This window comes from Pipistrellus hanaki, assembly GCF_964339955.1.
Source record: "Pipistrellus hanaki genome assembly, chromosome: X".
NCBI lineage: Eukaryota > Metazoa > Chordata > Mammalia > Chiroptera > Vespertilionidae > Pipistrellus > Pipistrellus hanaki.
In genome coordinates this window covers 12,146,539-12,160,324 of record NC_140524.1, presented here as the reverse complement: position 1 = coordinate 12,160,324, position 13,786 = coordinate 12,146,539, and the positions used below count along the sequence as shown (strand labels likewise).

At 39.9% G+C, this 13,786-nt stretch overlaps 1 protein-coding gene across 2 annotated transcripts in view; it reads right to left on the bottom strand.

The window, feature by feature from the left end:
* GABRA3 (gamma-aminobutyric acid type A receptor subunit alpha3) overlaps positions 1-13,786 on the bottom strand; it is a 205,993-nt gene that overhangs the window by 46,693 nt on the left and 145,514 nt on the right. For both annotated transcript variants that reach the window (XM_084871096.1, XM_084871095.1), the window contains exon 8: positions 3,625-3,777. In XM_084871096.1, the coding sequence (XP_084727222.1) occupies positions 3,625-3,777 (153 nt within the window). The remainder of the gene's footprint in view (positions 1-3,624; positions 3,778-13,786) is intronic.

The window sequence follows — 13,786 nt, the reverse complement described above, 5'->3', positions numbered from 1 at the left end:
CCATATTTTCCTTGATTTCTATTATTCCTTAGTCCAATACACTATCATAATCATGCGATAAACTGTGCTCCTGTGATATTTCTAATATCAGGTGATATTCCTGCCCACTCTTTTTTTCCTTTTTATTGACTTTATTGGGGTGACACTAGTTAGCAAAAGTACACAGGTTTTTAGTGCTCAATTCCACAACATATGACCTGAACACTTTTTTGTGCATTCACCATCCCAAGTCAAGTCTTCTTCCATCCCCATTTATCCTTATTCTCTCTCTCATAAGCATTATCCTATCTAATAAAAGAGTAATATGCAAATTGGCCATCACTCCAAGACACAGGATGGCTGTCCCCATGTGGACATAAGATGGCCACCACAAGATGGCAGGCAAGAGAGGGCAGTTGTGAGTGATCAGGCGAGCAGGGGAGGGCAGTTGGGAGGGACTAGGCTATCAGGGGAAGACAGTTGGGGGTAACCAGGCCTGCCAGAGAGAACAGTTGGGGGAGACCCAGGCCTGCAGGGGAGGGCAGTTGGGGAGAACCAGGCCATCAGGGGAGGGCAGTTAAGGGCAACCAGGCTGGCAAGGGAGAGCAGTTAGGGGCAATAGGGCCAGCAGGGGAGCAGTTAGGCATCAATCAGGCTGGCAGGGGAGTAGTTAGGGGGGAATCAGGCTGGCAGACAGAAGCAGTTAGGGGCAATCAGGCAGGCAGGCAAGCAAGCAGTTGGGGGCCAGCAGTCCTGGATTGTGAGAGGGATGTCCAACTCCTGTTTAGGCCCAATTCCATCCCTCAAGGGGTCCCAGATTGGAGAGGGTGCAGGCTATGCTGAGGGACACACACACCCTCAAATCCCCCATGCATGAATTTCGTGCACTGGGCCTCTAATCTATTGAATACTTACATTACCTCAAAAGTTCGTTTGAGACCATTCCTTCCCCTCGTTGGCCCCAGGTAACCATCTCATTTCATATTAATGCCCTGATCTGCTTTCTTTCACTATGGATTAGACTCCCCATAAGCTTTTCATATAAATATCATACAGTATATATTCATTTGTGTCTGCTTTCCTCCATTCAGCATAATATTCTATTCTTTTAAGATAGATTTTTATTGTCCAGCCAGCATGGCTCAGTGGTTGAACATAGACCTATGAATCAGGAAGTCACGGTTCAATTCTCAGTCAGGGCACATACTCGGGTTGTGGGCTCGATCCACAGTGGGAGCATGCAGGAGGCAGCCAATCAATGATTCTCTCTCATCATTAATATTTCTATTTCTCCCTTTTCCTTCCTCTCTGAAATAAATATATTAAAAATATATTTTTTAGCCAAAACCGGTTTGGCTCAGTGGATAGAGCATCACCCTGCAGACTGAAAGGTCCCAGGTTCGATTCCGATCAAGGGCATGTACCTTGGTTGCGGGTACATCCCCAGCAGGGGGTGTGTAAGAGGCAGCTGATCAGTGTTTCTCTCTCATTGATGTTTCTAACTCTATCCCTCTCTTAAAAAAATAAATAAAATATATTATATATATATATCCTGTTTCCCCAAAAATAAGACAGTGTCTTATATTAATTTTTGCTCCCAAAGATGCACTAGGTCTTATTTTCAGGGGATGTCTTATTTTTCCATGAAGAAGAATACGGTACACTTTTATTGTTAAATGAAAATAAACGAAATTTATTACCTGTATACGGTATGGTATTACGGTAGTTGTCAACACAAACCAGACAAAGTGTGAATCTACAGTATCAAGAATTTACTCATTTATTCAATGATAATCATGTCATCATCTTTTGGAACATCATCATAACAATCCAATTCCTGAATTTCCTGGTGAATTTCTTGTGACTCCATTTCTTTCAGAATCAGTAGACCAAATCTCTCATGTTTAGCAACAGCATTCTGAGACAGAGCCTGGGGGCAGGGGCCTTATTTTCAGGGGGATGCCTTATATTTCACTCAGAAGGAAACCTGTAAGTAGGTCTTATTTTTGGAGGATGTTTTATTTTTTGGGAAACCTGGTATGTATATATATATATAAAATGCATTTTAAAATATAGACATATCAGCCAAAACCAGTTTGGCTCAGTAGATAGAGCGTTGGCCTGTAGACTGAAGGGTCCCAGGTTCGATTCCGGTCAAGGGCATGAACCTTGGTTGCAGGCACATCCCCAGTAGGGGGTGTGCAGGAGGCAGCTGATCAATGTTTCTCTCTCATTGATGTTTCTAACTATCTATCCCTCTCCCTTCCTCTCTGTAAAAAATCAATACAATATATTTAAAAAATAAAATAAAATATAGACATCTCTTTATTATTAAAAATATATTAAAATATATTCTTCTTGACAGAACAGTATCAGGTCATGTGATCAACACTCCAGTTTTCAGTTCCTTATACTATATAAGTCCCTGCGGATTTCCTTTAATTTTTTATGAGCGCAGATATTTTTTTAAAAAAAGATGGTTCCTATGTTTAGCTAGCTTTGCTAGGATTTGTAAAGAAATATTTTACAGGGTATTTAATTTGTTATATCTTCAAAAATGGGCATCTTTATTCTACTATATAGATTCTGCTCTCTTCATCTCACTAGAACTGCTCTTTTCAAAATCACTAACAACCAATCATATCACCATACACAATAGATAGTTTCTATATGCATGTTACCTAAACACACAATAGAATTCATCCCAGATGATTATTCCCTGCTTCTTGAAACACTCTTCCTTTCTTGATTTCTATAATATTACACCCTTCTACTTTATTTTTTCCTAATTTATAGGTATTGTTTCTTTCTCCATTGCTATCTCCTTCTCTACCTGATCTAAAATACTGCTTTTTTTTTCTGAAACATCATTTACTATTTAAGTACACTGTATAACTTCAGAATATTGGTAGTAAATATTGGCCATCAGTGTGGGTATGTAGCACACCCAAGTATATGACTCACAGCCACCATGCCATGGAGGCAGTTTAGTAGACTAAAATAGTTAATTAATATTAACCTCCTAAAAAATCTTATAGTGGAAAAATCAGAAAATTTTATATGCTATATTTCTCCCAGGTAAAGTGCTAATTTTATACAAGCCTTTCCCTAGATATCAGTAAATTCATATTGAAGAAAATATCTGATTTAGGTATTATTTAAAAACTCTACAAACTCTCTATAGTCTTTACTAAATATCAGATGATACATACTTTCAAAAAGGCTAGAGGAGAAGCAGCAAGGTTACATGTGCATACAAAAAATGGGTTATAAAAATGCTTTCAATCCACCTCTCTGTTTCAGTTTAGTTTCCCACCCTTCTCCTCCTGGAGCTCTGCTCACTAATTTTCTCTTCTCACTAAACTCTCCAACCCTCCCAATCTCCTGGAACAAGCCTGACTGAGACATTAAGCACTGCGGTAACCTTACTACTTCAACATTCTTCTTATTCCCACTTCTTTGTGAAGAGTTTAGTTGTCTGATATACCAGGATCTAATGACTCAGTTGCTAATGCTGAACTAAGGTATTGCTCCATTATCCCCAGTAATGGTTCTTCTATCTTCTCACACCTACTCTGAGTGCCCACCATAACACTTTGAAAATGCACCCTCCCCCCTCTTCATTCTTTATAAAACCATACTCACCAAAGACTGTACGGGCAGGAACAGACTCTCTGTTGAGCCAGAAAGATACTTGTGACAGAATGACAGTCATAATGCACGGCAAGTAGGTCTGGATCACAAAGTAGCCAATTTTTCTCTTGAGGTGGAAGTGGGTTGTCATGACAACATATTCTCCTGGAAAGAAAGTAAAATTAGGTGGTATGTAACCGAACAAACATTTTTGGATTGAGGTGGGTTCCAATTCAGTTCACAAAGCTCCTTAACATCATGGCACCTCCCAAATCCATGAAACCAGATCTCATGAAGTAGTGAAATAAATAAAATTTTTTTAAAAAATAATTAAGATCTTACTATGTGCCAAAAAAACTTTTAGTGTTTTTGGAGTATTTACTTTGTACCCTTCCAGCAACCCTGTAACCAAGATACTAAGGAAGGTCCCTTGTTAAATTTAATAGTTAATTATTAATCTTACTGGATTTGTCTGACGAATTTTACACAATCGAGCCCTCCATCCTCCTGGAATGACTCTCTTCAAGGAATTTCTAGGCCATGGTGCTCTTTTGGTTTCCCTCCTACCTCATTAATTCTCCAGTCTCTTTTGAAGATTCCTTTACATTTCTAAACACTTGAGGATGTCAGGACTTGTACTCTTTTCTATCTCACTCACTGCCTTTGCTTTCTCAGTCTGTATCTTTAAATAATACCTTAAATTCTGATAATCCCCAAAGTATATCTTCTTAGTGGGCATCCTACTTGTTATGGGTTGGATTGTGTCTCCTGAAAATATATGGTGAAGTCCTAACCATGAGTACCTAATAATGTGACCTTCCTTAGAAATAGGGTTGTTGAAGATATAATTAGTTAAGATGAGGTCTTACTGGAGTAGGATGGGCTGTTATCCACTATGGCTAATCCTATACAATAAAGAGCTAATATGCTAATTAGACTGAACAGCAGAACTACTACTGTCTGGATGACCTTCCAGACAAAGCCAGGACTGCAAGGGCCAGCCAAGGCTGTGAGGGGCTGCAAGGGCTAAGCCCCTTGCATGAATTTTGTGCATTGGGCCTATAGTACTCTTATAAAGAAAGAAACACACAGGGTGATGTTATAATTGTAGAGAGCCACCTGAGAAGACACATGGACATTCTTTTCATTCTTATCAGCTGAGCCCGAGGGCACTGGCAGAATCCTGTTATCAGTACTGATTTCTTAATCCATGTGCTTGGAATGAGGAACAAATAGGACCTTGACTCACCCAGGTCTTGATATGCTAAATCTTGTACCAAAAAATATGGAGCTTACCCAGATTTTGATGAATAGGATCTGGGCACACCAGAAACCCCTTTTGACTTTAAACTCCCCTTTGGAAGCCAATAAATATGCTGTGTTGTCTGTGGTGAATGTGACTGTCTCTTCATCAGAGAGATGGCACCCACCTAGCTCCCAGCTTTATGAATCTATTTCTGCCTCTTGTTTCTTCCTTTCTCTAATTTCTTAATCCCCCAGCTCCTCCCCTCAGGAACCTGTAGTTTTGGAAACACCACAATAATGACATGTGATGGCAGAGGCAGAGATTGGAGTGATAAATCCAAAGGTAGGGAATGCCAAAGATTGCAACCTTCAGAAACTAGGAGACAAAAGCACAGCACAGATTCTGCTTCAGAACCTCCAAAAGAAATAAACTCTGCTGACACCTTGTTTTAGACTTTTGGACTCTAAAACTGAGTGAGAATACATTTCAATTGTTTTAAGCCACCCAGTTGGTGGTAATTTGATACACAGACCTAGGGTTCCCTACACTACTCTGGACCTATGTATTCAATTACCTATTATACATCATCACTTTGGGATCTAATAGGTGTCTTGACCTAAGATGTCCAACTCATATCGTTTACTCTCCCCATCTCTCACCCCCTTCAACCAGCTCTCCCAATAGATTTTTCCCATTTCAGTAAATGGTAGCTCTCAGAAGCACAGGCCAAAATAAAATTCTTCAAAAAGTTAGCATCATCATTGATTTCTTTCTCTCTCTCCCTTGTATATATCTTCATGTACATACATGCATACACACTCAGATACCCAATCAATCAACAAACGTTGACAGTTCCTTCTCCAAATAATATATATCCATAATTTGACAACTTCTCACCACCTCCACTACTACCACTCTGGTCTAAGCCAACTAGAGTACTATAAAAGCTTTCAAACTGGTCTTGCTTCTGTTCTTGCCTTCTTTAATGCATTCTTTGCACAGTAGCCAAAATGATCATATTAAAACATAAGTCAGATTCAGTATCTCTTTTATTCAAGACTACCATCTCTCAAAGAGTAAAGGCCAACTTCCCCTAAATTAGGGGTGTCGAACTCAATCAGAGAAGGGGCCAAAATCTAAAATCCAGCCTAAATCGTGGGCCGAATGGTTTACTGAACAGTCATAAACTGACAATGTCATAAACTGACAGCGGAATGCAGTGATGACAGCGCGGTGCGGGCCACATTGCAAGGCCTGGCGGGCTGGATTTGGCCCGCGGGCCTTGTGTTTGATACATGTGCCCTAAATGATCCCCAAATATCCATCCAATCTGACTGCTCCACTATCTTTCTTGTCAGAGATTCTTATTTTTCACCTCTTTCTCTCCACCCATATTTGGCAGGTCTCCCAAATGAGATAATTTCCCGCTTTCCTACCTTATCCTACCCACGGAAGCACTATCTGGATACTCAAAGCTCAATATACAATACATATTGTGTGTGTATGCAAAATCTAACTTGTTTATACAAACATGAAAATTAAGGCTTTTAAAAAAAATGTCAGCTGGCAGGATGGAGCTGAGAGAGAGGAAGTGAGTGAGGGTATGAAAGGAGTGTGTGTGGAGGTGTGGGCGTGGGGGTATGTGTGAGTGGGGGAGGGAACATTAAATCACACAGGAGCAGCAGGAGCTGGCAGAAAGCACCTCCTTGACAAGGAGAGACTACCACCGCTGCCAGCACTACCCAGATGGTGGGATTCCAGCATGGAGCCCACACCATCTTGAAGGGGAGAATGGCCTTTTTTAGAAACCCATCAACACTACCAACAAGACAGGCCTTGGAACTGCCCCACGAACTAGCACCCACCCCAGCCATTATCCTGCTACCCCAGCTGCAGACTCGCAGACCTCCACATCCAAAGATACACCGTTCACAGCAGCTGTAAGTGCAGCTCCCATCCCCAACAGCAAAACCCCGGATTCCTGCATTCATGGGCTTGAGCCTGATCCACCCATTCGTGTCCCCTCACGCCCGTGATCCAACTCTATAAACAAGCAAGAACACCCCACCTCGGGGTTGTATACTTATCCTGGGGCACTGGTGCACTCTCATGCATGCTCGCACACGTTACCCCAATCCTATAGACATTAGAACAGACCACTCTGGGGTTGCATATCTCTTGGGGCACTTGCTCATGCTTGTGAAAGTTACCCCAACTCCATAGACTAGGGGTGTCGAACTCAATCAGAGAAGGGGCCAAAATCTAAAATCCAGCCTAAATCGCAGGCCGAATGGTTTACTGAACAGTCATAAACTGACAATGTCATAAACTGACAGCGGAGTGCAGTGATGACAGCGCGGTGCGGGCCACATTGCAAGGCCTGGCGGGCTGGATTTGGCCTGCGGGCCTTGTGTTTGACACATGTGCCATAGACAATAGGACAGCCCACTCAGGGGTGGGAGACGCCAAGAGCACCACAGAGTGGATTCTGTACAGACAGGGGCATGCAGCCCCACAGTGGAAATTCTGAACATCCTCTTCCTGGAAGCTAGCCCAACTGCTCAACCTCAGTGCCGGGACCTCTAGGTGTGCATCAGAGCTCTGCGCCCTGAGAGAGTGCATTCATGGATGCACCACTGCAGAGGTGAGGTTCTGGCAGACTTCTGTAAGCCACTAGTGGTATCCACTGTGATCTTGCCTTGGGTGCGATCTTGAACAAGCAGGAGGCGCACACCCCTCCAGCAGTAGAAGCTTTGAATTCACTTAGCCTAGATACTGAACCACAGGCACCACAACTGAATGACTACACTACTAGGGCCCTTCAGAGTCCTTTAGTGCACCTCACTGGCAAACTAACATGGGTTTTCCAGTGAATCACCACTGGAAGTAAGCACCTATTCACCACAGGTGCAACAGGAAAAGCTGGGTCTGCCCACCCCATGACTGCATATATCTGGGTACCTCAGCCACACCTTTCCAAATAGCAGGTCCCCTGAGCCCCAACACCCCAACAGACAGTTCCTGGGGACCACTGCGAGTCCCTGCTGGGCATGTGCAATTACAATTAAGGGTGCAAGACAGCAAAAATTAAGAAATTCCCCTCCACAGAGGCTGATTTGTAGAGAACACAGTTGTCCCTCCCAAGCTTACAGACCTACATCAAGAGAACCCAAATAGCTTGAGAAGGGAGCTACACTAGATTACCAAACCCAGGAGAACTGAGAGATTACACCAGTAGCACCATCCCCAAAGGAACCTGTGGAACAAGGCAATTGGATCTACAATTAAAACACTACAGAAAAACATGGGAAGACAAAAAGGCAATCCCCAAAGGAAAGGAAAAGAGGAGTTACCAGAAAGGGAGTTAAATGAATTCGAAGTTAGCAGCTTATCAGAGACAGAATTCAGAGTAATGGTCACAAGGATGTTCAAACGGCTGGAGGAGAAATACACACAACTCAATGAGACCTTTAAGAAGCTGAATGAGAATGTCACCAACATTAAAAAATATGAAGAGGAGATTAAGAACGACATAGCTGCAATAAAAAACACAGTGAAAGGCTTAAAAAGTAGACTAGAAGAGGCCAAGGACTGCATTAGCAAAGTAGAAGACAGGGTAGAAAAAAAAACACACAAACACAGCAGCAACTGGAAAGAAAACTTAAAAAGCAAGGGGAGAGCCTAAGGGAGCTTTGGGACAACACAAAGTGAAACAACATTAGAATAATAGAGATAGAAGAAGAAGAAGAGCAAGGAATAAAAAACCTCCTGAAAGAAATAATGACAGAAAACTTCCCTGATATTGGCGAGAAAAAACTATCCAAGTCCAAGAAGTACAGAGAGTCCCAAGTCGAACCCCAAAAGACCGACACCAAGACACATCATAATTAAATTGACAAACACCAATGAGAAAGCAAGAATCTTAAAGGCTGCAAGAGAGAGACAGAAAGTTATATACAAGAGATCTCCTATTAGAATAGCAACTGATTTCTCAACAGAAACACACCAGGTCAGAAGGGAATGGAATGAAATATACAAAGTGATGCAAAACTAGGGACTGAATCCAAGAAGAGTATACTAGCAAGGCTATCATTCAAAATTGAAGGTGGGATCAGAAGCTTCCCAGACAAAAAAGGGCAAGAGAGTTTATCACTACCAAGCCAGAAATGCAAAATAAATAAATAAATAAATAAATAAATAAATAAATAAAGCTAAAAGGACTACTGTAAAAAGAAGAAAGAGAAAGGCAGGAATAAACACAAACACTAAGGAAAAATATGACATCAAACAGGTACTTATCAATAATAACTTTAAATGTAAATGGATTAAATGCACCAATCAAAAGACATATGTTAGCTGAATGGATAAGAAAACATGACCCATATATCTTCTGTCTACAAGAAACCCACCTTAGAGCAAAGAATTCACACAGACAGAGAGTGAAGGGATGGAAAAACATTTTTTAGGCAAACAGAAGTGAAAAAAAAGCTGGGGTTGTGATACTTATATCAGATAAAATAGACCTCAAAGTAAAGGCTATAACAAGAGATAAGAAAGGCCACTACATAATACTAAAGGGAGCAATTCAGCAAGAAGATATAACTCTGGTAAACATATACGTACCCAATGCAGCAGCACCCAAATATGTAAAATATCTTCTGGAAGATATCAAGGGAGAAATCGACATCAATACAATCATAGTAGGGGACTTTAATACACCACTGACATCAGTGGATAAATCCTCTGCACAAAATATCAATAAAGAAACAGCAATTCTAAATAACACACTAGACCAGATGGACATAATTGACATCTTCAGAAAATTTCACACCAAAGCCATGGAATATACATTCTTCTCAAGTGCTCATGGAACATTCTCAAAAACAGACCACATATTGGGTAGCAAGCAAAGTCTCCCCAAATTAAAAAAGACTGAAATCATATCAAGCATTTTCTCAGAACAAAATGGCATAATATTAGAAATGAACTACAATAAAAACATTCCAAAAAAATCAAACACTTGGAAGCTGAATAGCATGCTACTAAACAATGATTGGGCTATCAATGAGATCAAAGAAGAAATTAAAAACATCCTGGAGATTAATGACAATAAAAACACAAAATTGCAAATCCTATGAGACACAATGAAAGCAGTCCTGAGAGGGAAGTGTATAGCTCTACAGGCCTACCTCAAAAAACAAGAAAAAATGGTAATAAATCATCTAATTCAACAACTCAAAGAATTAGAAATGGATCAACAAGAAAAGCCCACAGTGAGCAGAAGGAAGGAAATAATAACGATCAAAACAGAAATGAATGACATAAAGACCAAAAAAAAAAAAAAAAAGGAACAACAACAACAACAAAAAACAATACAAAAGATCAACAAAAACAAGAGCTGGTTCTTTGAAAGGATAAACAAGATTGATGAACCTCTAGCCAGGCTCACCAAGAAGCAAAGAGAGAGAACGCAAATAAAGAAAATCAGAAATGAAAGAGATGAAATAACAACAGACCCCCACAGAAATATAAAGGATAGTTAAAAAAATATTTTGAACAATTCTATTCTAACAAACTAGACAACCTGGAGGAAATGGACATATTCCTAGAAAGACACAACTTTCCAAAACTTACTCAGGAGGAGTCTAAAAATCTCAATAGGCTGATAACTATGGGAGAAATTGAAACAGTCATTAAAAAGCTGCCAGCAAACAAAAGCCTGGGGCCCGTAAAATTCACAGGGGAATTTTACAAAACATTCTAGAAAGAACTAAAACCTATCCTCCTCAGACTATTCCAGAAAATTCAGAAGGAAGGAATACTTCCAAGCTCTTTTTATGAATCCAGCATCACCCTAATACCAAAACCAGAGGACAACACAATGAAAGAGAATTACAGGACAATATCTCCCATGAACATAGATGCCAAAATCCTCAACAAAATTCTAGCAACTCGAATCCAGCAATACATCAAAAAGATCACACATCATGACCAAGTAGGATTTATCCTGGGGATGCAAGGAAGGTACAATATTCACAAATCAATAAACATGATACATCACATAAAGAAATTGAGAGATAAAAACTATATAATCATATAAATTGATGCAGAAAAATCATTTGACAAAATCCAACACCCTTTCTTGATAAAAATTCTCAGCAAGGTGAGAAGGATCATACCTCAACATAATAAAAGCCATATATGACAAACCCACAACCAACATCATACTCAATAGGCAAAAACTAAAACCATTTCCCTAAGAACAGGAACAAGACAGGGATGCCCACTTTCACCACACCTGTTCAACATAGTGCTGGAAGTACTAGCCATTGCGATCAGACAAGAAGAAGAAATAAAAGGCATCCAAATTGGAAAAGAAGAAGTAAAACTGTCCTTATTTGTAGATGACATGACACTGTACATATAAACCCCTAAAGACTCCATCAAAAAAATTATTAGACTTAATAAATGAATTCTGCAAGGTAGCAGAATACAAAATCAATGCCAAGAAACATATGGCATTTCTATACACCAATAGTGAACTTACAGAAAGAGAGACTAAAAAAGCAATCACATTTACCATTGCACCAAAAAAAAAATAAGATACCTAGGAATAAATTTAACTAAAAGACTTATATGTGGAAAACTACACGACACTGAAAAAAGAGATAGAGGAAGATATAAACAGATGGAAGAACATACCATGTTCATGGATTGGTAGAATCAACATCATCAAAATGTCCATACTTCCCAAAGCAATCTATAGATTCAATGCACTCTCCATTAAAATATCAAAAGCATACTTCACAGACCTAGAAAGAACTCTCCAAAAATTCATCTGGAACAATAAAAAAAAAAAAAAAAGACCCCGAATAGCCGCAGCAATCCTGAGAAAGAAAAATAAAGTAGGAGGGATCTCAATACCAGATTTCAAGCTGTATTACAAAGCCACCATTCTCAAAACAGCCTGGTACTGGCACAAGAACAGACATATAGACCAATGGAATAGAATAGAGAATCCAGATATTGACCTAAACCACTATGCTCAATATTTAACAAAGGAGGCGTGAACATACAATGGAGTCAAGACAGTTTCTTCAACAAAAGGTGCTGGGAGAATTGTATAGATACATGCAAAAAAATGAAACTAGACCACCAACTTATACCATACACAAAAATAAACTCAAAGTGGACACAGGACTTAAACATAAGACAGGAAACCATAAAAATACTAGAGGAATCCACAGGCAGCAAAATCTCAGACATATGCCGAAAGAACTTCACTGATACTGCTCCTAGGGCAATGCAAGCTAAAAAGAAAATAAACAAATGGGACTAGGTCAAAATAAAAAGCTTTTTCACAACAAAGGAAACCATCAGTAAAACAACAAGAAACCCCACTGCATGTGAGACCATATTTACCAACGATATCAATGATAAGGGTTTAATCCCCAACATTTACAGAGAACTCATACAACTTAACAAAAAGAAGATAAACAACCCAATCAAAAAATGGGCAACTGATCTAAATAGATACTTTTCAAAAGAAGACAGAAGGAAGGCCAAGAGACATATGAAAATATACTCAAAGTCATTAATCATCAGAGAGATGCAAATCAAAACAACAATGCAGTACCATCTCACACCTGTCAGAATGGCTATCATCAACAAATCATCAAACGACAAGTGTTGGCAAGGATGCGGAGAAAAAGGAACTCTTTTACACTGCTGGTGGGAATGCAGACTGGTGCAGCCACTGTGGAGAACAGTATGGAGTTTCCTTAAAAAACTGAAAATGGAACTCCCATTTGACCCAATGATCCCACTTCTAGGAATATATCCCAAGAAACTAGAAACACGAATCAGAAAGGATATATGCACCCCTATGTTCATAGCAGCACAATTCACCATAGCTAAGATTTGGAAACAGCCTAAATGCCCATCAGCAGATGAATGGATTAAAAAACTGTGGTACATCTACACAATGGAATACTATGCTGTGGTAAAAAAGGAGTTCCTACCATTTGCAGCAACATGGATGGAGATGGAGAGCATTATACTAAGTGAAGCCAGGCAGAGAAAGATAAACATCACATGATCTCACTCATTTGTGGAATGTAATGGACAGCATAGAATGATGAACAACAACAGACCCAAAGACTGAGTAACGATGATCAGAACCTCAAACCTCAGGGAAGGAGGGGATCGCTGGGAGTAAGGGGGAGAAATCAACCAATGGACTTGTGTACATATGAGCCTCATCAATGGCCACAGATAACAGGAGGGTAGAGTATGAGTGGAGGGTAGAGGATAATGGGAAGATAAGAACACATATGTAAAATAATAATAATAATAATAATAATAATAATAATAATAATAATTTTTAAAAAATAAGGAAAGAAAGCGTGAGGTAACCAAGAACACCTGAGAATGTCTTTCTGCCATGCTAGTAGTCATCAACTGTATGGTAATATAACCTGGGGCTATTCGGTAAGTATTTCTGGATTTATATTCCTAATCTTTCACGGGTGGAAACCCTTATGTGGGCTGATCTCCCCCCCCCTCCCCCCCCCCCGCCTCCCTTGCCCAAAGTACTCACTGATGATACCAAACACCTTGGTCATCCAGGAGGATCATGGGTGGGGCAAGGAGGTATAATTGCATAGGGGTCACCAACCAGCTTCCCTTCTGTATGACACAAAATCAAACCACTGCTCCTTTGTGTGTAAAATTAAAAGAGAGGTTTCTGGCTTGTGAGGACACCAAAGAAGAAGGGATCATCACTACTTCCTCCTGGGAGAGGTGCAGAAAATGTAACAAAGACCTTGTCTATACAAAAAGAATTTGACAGCTAGTTTAAAATGGAATTGTCATGGCCTAGAGCAAAGAATATCCTTACATGATATTATTCTACAAGGTCATTATAAT